The sequence below is a fragment of the Nansenia antarctica genome (assembly GCF_963989245.1).
Source record: "Nansenia antarctica genome assembly, chromosome: 9".
In the NCBI taxonomy this organism is placed as follows: Eukaryota; Metazoa; Chordata; class Actinopteri; order Argentiniformes; family Microstomatidae; genus Nansenia; species Nansenia antarctica.
The window spans coordinates 36676051-36683550 of NC_137679.1; the positions used below are offsets into that span (position 1 = coordinate 36676051).

Sequence of the window (7500 nt, forward strand, 5' to 3'; positions counted from 1 at the left end):
GCTCTCGCACGTCAGTCACAATGGAGCAGTCAGGGGAGAAGCGGACACCTGCGCAAAGCACACACACAGAGGGAGTATTCAAACCTTTTTTTAATGTCTATTTTAAGTTTAAAGTGCATTTTTAAAACCACCCACCTGATGGCTTTTCGACAAGTAGGCACCGGGCAGCACATTTAAGCTATCCTAAATAATAATGAAACCTGATAATCTGAGAACTGACCCCAGGGAAGGGGTGAAGGCAGAGTGAAGTGTGTGTTTAGTTTATGGTTGGTAGCAGGTCAGACGGTTCTGCCCCTCTGAGCTCTATGTCCCCCCGGAGACTCTGCAGAGAGAACAGCTGGAGGGCAACAGCACATACTGTGTCATCCACTAAACACCCACTTGTTTTAGACTCAGAAGGCCCCGGCTAGCTCCCAGCTAAGGGGGTGAAATTGTCTTGCAACATACTGCTATATCCTGTTAAAGGTACAATCTGTAAGTAAGTCACCACCTTTATTGGTAAACAGCTTGGGCTGGAGATTATGTAAACACTCCCAATTTCATGGACAGAGTTATGGATGCAAGAAAATAGCTTTTTCCTACTCTGTCCATTCATTTGGGTTCTGATGGGGTAAGACAGTTGAACTAAGCTTATCAGGCATTTCTAACTTATATTCTTCAATAATCAATGGCTAATGGATAATTCCCCCAAAAGCCCCAAAAAGTATGTACCTATTACAGATAACCCCTTTAAATATTAATACTAATGTTTGGTGTGTGATCAGTATCTGACCAGCAGTTCCACAGAGAGAGGGAGAGAGGGAGAGAGAGAGAGAGAGAGAGAGAGAGAGAGAGAGAGAGAGAGAGAGAGAGAGAGAGAGAGAGAGAGGGAGAGAGAGGGAGGGAGAGAGAGGGAGGGAGGGAGAGAGAGAGAGAGAGAGGGAGGGAGAGAGAGAGAGGGAGAGAGAGAGGGAGAGAGAGGGAGGGAGAGAGAGAGAGAGAGGGAGAGAGAGAGAGGGAGAGAGAGGGAGAGAGAGAGAGAGAGACGCTGACTCAATGGAAAGTGTCTCTTCTCCACAGCACTAATCCTTTGCACATGTGCTATTTCATCATGCCAGATTACTGTCAGAGCCATAGATATACATACTGTATCACATACACTGCTCTACCTGGGTAGAGTGTGAATGTGAATGTGTGTGTGTGTGGGGATACCACAGGTCACACACACACACACACACACACACACACCCACACCCACACCCACACCCACACCCACACACACACACACACACACACACACACACACACACACACACACACACACACAGGTCATAGTTGTCTTGTGAGTCATCAGGACTGCACCTGTAACCTGCAGGTGGGATGTTCAACCTGATCCCTGGCTGAAGCATGGAGACAATGAGCAGAGCCTGTATGCTATGTTCCTGCGCCACAGTCCAACATCGCCAGAGAGTTTATGCTAATTATACCTCCCCACCCTCCCACCCTCCCACACACCCAGCTCCAGCTCCAGCTCCGGATATTACACAATCCCCCACCCGCCCACCCGCCCACCATCCACTTCCATATACAGCCCTGGGTCTAAACCCAACCCCCAGCCCGCCCACCCACCCACCTAGGTCCGGTACTTCCCTAACCACCCACCCATCCAGCTCCAGTTCCAGCTCCTTATCCAACCCCCCAGCCAGCCCCTGGAGCAGTGGGCCCCTGGCATGGTTGGCTCTAGTCCCTGCCCTCCGCCCTGGAAAGCTGATATAGCACAGAGTGAACATGTCTGTTCCTTGGCCTGGTGGCTGTAGTAAGGCTTTATCTGTGACCTGATCATTATCTTAGGGAGGAAGTGGCACACACACACATTTAACTTCTTTTTTTTTTTTAAGTGCGTCTTCCCTCCTCTCTTTCTTGAAGTAACTGTCACTGATCTAACGTGATTCCACTGGCCAATGCACCGGTCCTTTTACGGCGTTGCTTTTCACAGCATTGCTTTCACCCAATCAAGCCATATACAGTATGTCAGATCAGGGATATCAAATCAGTGAGCAGGAGAGGACAGGAGTCACGGGACAGATGCATTTTAAGAGTATACAAAGAGACACATATTACACCCCCCCCCCCCTCCCCTCCCCCACACACACACACACACACACACACACACACACACACACACAAACTAGCCTGATGTGTGGGTGTGTCTGGCATCACACAAGCCAACTCTTTCAGGCCACATCCTCTTCCCATGCGGGCTTTCAACGACATGACTTACCACTGCAGTGTCGTACACGAGACCTACTTTCACTGTAAAAAAAACTCTCTAACACACATGCATCAACGCTCAACTCCAACTGCTAGTTGATACAGTTCATGCTGCCTCTCTCTTTACCACAAACATGACAAGCCCCCAACCCCTGGAGGGAAGGCCCTAACTTCCTGTATCATGTTATTTCCTGCACATTGCTTTTACCCAAACATTTCCTTCAGACACAGCCGAGCAAGAGGCAAGAGGCTCAAGTGAAGAAAGCTTCTACTTACATGTATGTATGTTCCACAGGCTCTTTGTGAAAGAACTGTTTTGTTGAAGCTTGGAGACCCAGCAACCCACTGACACTTCTAACCCTCTCTCTCAGTTGGGCCAGACTGAACAGCTGTGTGTGCGTGTGTGTGTGTGTGTGTGTGTGTGTGTGTGTGTGTGTGTGAGCAGCAGTCAGAAGTGTTGTGAGCAGAAAAGCAGGCAAGCAGGCTGCTGTAGGGAAGAGGAAGCTCAGCCCATTGGCTTCACACAGACAAGCCCAAACTTGTCATCTGCAACTGGTTGCTATGATAAGGTTGGCATGCATGCAGGGGAAACACAGTGCACAGAGCACACCCCAGGGGTGGACTACAGACACCGCAGGGATCGAAAGAGGGTTAAGAATGGCAATGGCTTAAAGGGATAGTTTATCTGAAAAAAAAATCATCATTTCTTCATTTATTACAGAACCTTAGATGTTTTTGGTCTGTTAGAAGACCTTTAATGGTCTGTTAGAAGATTTTAGAAAAAGATATGTAAGATTGAGATCCCTTGCACAACATTGTCATTCTGGATATCTTGCAGGGACAGTTACTGGGTCATTGTCATTCTGGATATCTTGCAGGGACAGTTACTGGGTCATTGTCATTCTGGATATCTTGCAGGGACAGTTACTGGGTCATTGTCATTCTGGATATCTTGCAGGGACAGTTACTGGGTCATTGTCATTCTGGATATCTTGCAGGGACGGTTACTGGGTCAATGTGAAATAATCAACAAAGCCAAGCTTCATGGATAGTCAGAATATGTTTAATAAAAATAATTAAACCTCAATTTCCTCTATATAACTTCATAGAAAGTAATCCAATAAATTACAAATGACTTAAGACGCTTTCCCGCCACTACATAAAGCATTATTTGACTACACAGACCACAACTTGCAAATATTGCAACTGTCCAAAAAAACAAAACAAAAAAAACAAGAATTTACTTCAAGATGATGTTTAGGATATTATCAAGCTTGAAAGAAAAATACAAAGGCAATAATCTATTCTTGTCATTTCAGCAACTACTTTACAGAAAATGAAAATGTTCAACTTCAAACAACTTTCATGTAGTAGTGTGTGGTTTCTCGTTCTCTGTTTGCATAAATTGGTGGTCATTTCCGTGCGCCAGTGAGGAGTCTACGACTGCTCCTGGTCAGTCCAGCATTTCCAATGCGGGTGACACCGGGAGGACAAATTACAAACTAAATAAAATAAAATAAAAAGACATGATCAAAACCAATATTTTTTTTGTCTAATCTGTAGTCATATACATCACTTCCCCTTCAGTTCCCCTTACATTTCCACTTAACAGTGCTATCCACCATCTGCCTTATGCAAATCAAGCAGGCTCATCGTACATAGGAATCAATGACTTGTCTCACTTCTGGGCTGAAAACAAAAACGGGCTAAAACAACCTCAGTTGGGTCTGTAACCTGGAAGCAGCAATGGCTGGGCTTTTGCCTAAGGGCACTGGTAGTTTAAGGGATAGTGTACTGGAGCAGTAGAAATGTATTTACTTGGCCTCTGGCAAAACTAGGCAAAACAAGTGTTAATGCAGCCTAATCTCTGAGCTTGCACACAGTAACCATGGAAAAAGTATAGGTAAATGGGGGGAAACATCAAAGTAAATGTTATTTGAGTGGTGTGTCTTCATCAGTCTTAGTTGAGACAACAGACCTGTCTGTGGGCTGATGAATGGGTTTAATATAGAAACACTCAACAACTAAACAGAGGCTGACAGACTCAATGGATTTTTCTAGCACAGGTAAAAACCTGTAGTGGCATTCGTCACTGTCACCACTTAACACATAAAAACACCCAGCTCCTCTTCAAGATCATCTCCAAATGTGTGCCTCGTACTTCAAAGTGTACCAACAGTGTGAGAACATGTGATGTAATAGGAAAGCAATGTTCTGCTCAAATATAATTACAAAAGCTACTGAGGGCTATAATGAATTCCAGTGTCAATTTCTCCCTTGGTTACCGCTAAGATGAACATAGCATGAACCGTGTCATGATAATAATAATTATAATGAATAAATAGACCCACCGCTGTAGAAAATAAGGAACATAGAAAGTTGTATTGTTGTTGAATCAGATTCCTGGACATTGAGCGAAGGTGTCAGATAAACAGAGACACAGTGTAAGGGCACTTCTACTTCTAACTGTAACTCCATTCATCAGTGGATAAGTAAGACTCATAAACTGGGAGAAATGAATACCTAAAGCTGTGTATGTACAGTGTCCCCATCAGAGAGAGAGAGAGAGAGCTCATAGTCAGCAAAGCAGCTCAGTTCAAAAAGGCCTGCGTATTAAGTCTTGCTCAGCCTTGTGCCTATAATCCCCAACGCAATACTTAATCATTGATATTTAGAATCACTGCAATCTTAACTATGATTTGTACATAGTTAGGTTTGAGGCAAATGAAGTTAGATTACTTGGTAATCTATAATAATATCAGAGACAATACACACCCCTGTGGTGCCCCACACACATAACTAGTACTGCCTCCCGCTAGTAAGTTCTCCATCACTTATTTTGGGGGCCAGTCTCTCTTCTAACACAACAGGTAGACCGTGTGTTCAATGTGTCCGGCCACGAGCGTCACTCAGACAGCTCACGGGGGAGTCGTTGGCTCACTCAAAGACAGGAAACACCCCTCCCAAATTTCGTTGTTTGGTACCTGTACTATAGCAATGACAATAAAGACCATTCATTCATTCATTCAGATGAAGGTGCTCCACTGATAACCTGTTGAGGTATGAGTGGAATACTGATAATACTTCTTAAGCTTAGGAGTCAAGATTATAACAGGTCTTAGACTTCCAACTCAGCAGGGAGGAGGTGCTTATGGTCAGGCCTTTATCGACCTCGAAGCTGAAACATTGAACATGCGCAACCTTTCCCTGGCTGTCACTGAGTATCCGTTTGTATCACGCCAGTCCTGTGGTGTGTACTATCAGGCCAGGATCCAAGCAGTAACTGCTTGTTGACCTCACTGTCCGAATTAGTACTACATGGTCAAGCCTCCCCAACACACACACACACACACACACACACACACACACACACACACACACACACACACATTATACACACGCATACATACACACACACACTTCAGTGGGGACTGTCTAAAACACACAGAGTGAATTCAATCCCTTTTACTGAGCTGAGGTAAGAAAGATGCAGTCAAAATGTGCCAGGGTGGAATTCTCTGTAAAAGTGTGTACCGTTGTCAGTTCCTGAATCTCAACTACAAAACAGAGAAGTGTCTCTCCCCGCTTCAGCTAAAGGAGCAGCGTTTGGCACACAGTCAACAATTGTTAGCCCTCCTCTCAGACCCTTATGCTGTGATCAACATAAACTAGTTATGTGCATGTGAGTGTGCTGGGGGGGGGGGGGGGGTGGGGGGAAGTAAAGTGCACCTCAATGTCGAAAGAATCATGTCTGTATGGGCGTATCGTATTAACACAAAGTGTATGTTGGAAAGAATCTAGGGACGTGTGTAAGTGGTGTGGAGGTGCTATGCGCTGGGCTATAAGCTGGGCAGGGTAGACTAGGAACTGAGAATCGTGCTGATGTGGGAGGAGCTTGTTATGATGTGGGGTGAAACTTGGCTGATATAAAGGTTCTACAGCTTCAGTGACATTCATTAGCTGCCCGAGTTATTGCTGACTTTTCCAAAGTATGATCTGCAAAGTATAAGTGTCAAGGGAACCTGTAAAAGTATTTACAAAGGAAACCAAAATATTTCATCAAGTAGTTCTTTTTCCCCACTCAAAATATATTAATAGTACAGCTCAGCGCGAGCATTATTGTATTTCCTCTTTTTTTTTTAATAAAATTAAATCCCAACATGATAATAACAACAATGCCATTTTGATTTCTTTTTTTTGTTTGTTGCAATTGTACATCATTGTGTAATACAAGTTCACAAAGTTCAGAAATCTACTTAAGTCTGACATGCAAAATGTCTCTCAAAACAAGATTGTACCTTTGAACAAACAACTGAAATTTCATTTCAGCTCCTCTAAGTCATGGGTTCTTTTTTCAGGTTTTTTTAGTCTTTATTACACAACATTTTAGTTAGTTTTTTCGTATTTACATGAAAAGAAATCACAATGTAAGTGCAGGGAAATCCATATATATAATGTGTATATATATGTATACATTTCTAAGAAATACATAAATATATTTATATATTCATAGGCTCTGCTCAGTCTTCATCGCTGGAGTCCGAGTCGTCCGATGATGACGAGGAGCTCCCCGACTCTGATGAAGACGACTCGCCCTTCCCCGAGCCCTCGGGACCACTGTTCTCCTTCTGCTCCGCTGACTCCTTCCCCTCCCCCTCCCCTCCCCCTCCGCCCTGCTGCCCCTCCCGCCGCTCCGACGGCTGGGAGGAGGGCGGGGCGGGCGGTGGCGCGGAGGGGGGGTCACTGTTTGAGCTCTGTGGCTGCGTGGTGGTGGACACAGGAAGGTTAAGGCCTGGAGTGAGAAGCATCCCTGGGTAAAGCATACTGGAGAGTAACAAGGGGTTCAGGGACAGCGGGTGACCGGTGGCGGTGGTGGTGGTGGGGGCTGCCGTGGCAGCAGAAGCACTTAGTGGGGTGGTGGAGGAGGAGGAGGAAGAGGTGGCGCCGGAGGTGGAGGGGTCGCTGGCACTTTGACCCTCTGTCCTGTCACCTTTGGTGTCGGAGGTGGGGGCCGGGGCGGGCCCGTGCGAGGGGGGGGGGGCTTTGGGGGCCGAGGAGGACTCCCGTCCTCCGCCGTCCCGTCCTCCGCCGGTTCCCTTTCTCTTGCTCTTGCTGTCGTTCGACCCCCCCGCCCTGGCTCCCTCCTGGGGGGGCTTCCCCAGCATGCCCCCCATGCCCAGGAGGTTGGGGAGCCCCGCCATGCCAGAGAGCATCATGGGGAACATGGCGGCCAGGTTGCTGGCGTCGGTG

At 46.1% G+C, this 7500-nt stretch overlaps 1 protein-coding gene across 1 annotated transcript in view; it reads right to left on the reverse strand.

Annotated features, from left to right (window-relative positions):
• Nucleotides 1-3297: 3297 nt before the first annotated feature.
• The window catches only part of LOC308165581 (chromodomain-helicase-DNA-binding protein 9-like), a gene marked incomplete at its 5' end in the record, with an annotated part of 45199 nt that continues 40996 nt past the window's right edge, over nucleotides 3298-7500 (reverse strand). Inside the window, one exon of the mRNA XM_080539730.1 lies at nucleotides 3298-7500. This exon is cut by the window's right edge and continues 272 nt beyond it. Coding sequence (XP_080395856.1) covers nucleotides 6771-7500 — 730 coding nt within the window. The 3' untranslated portion in view covers nucleotides 3298-6770.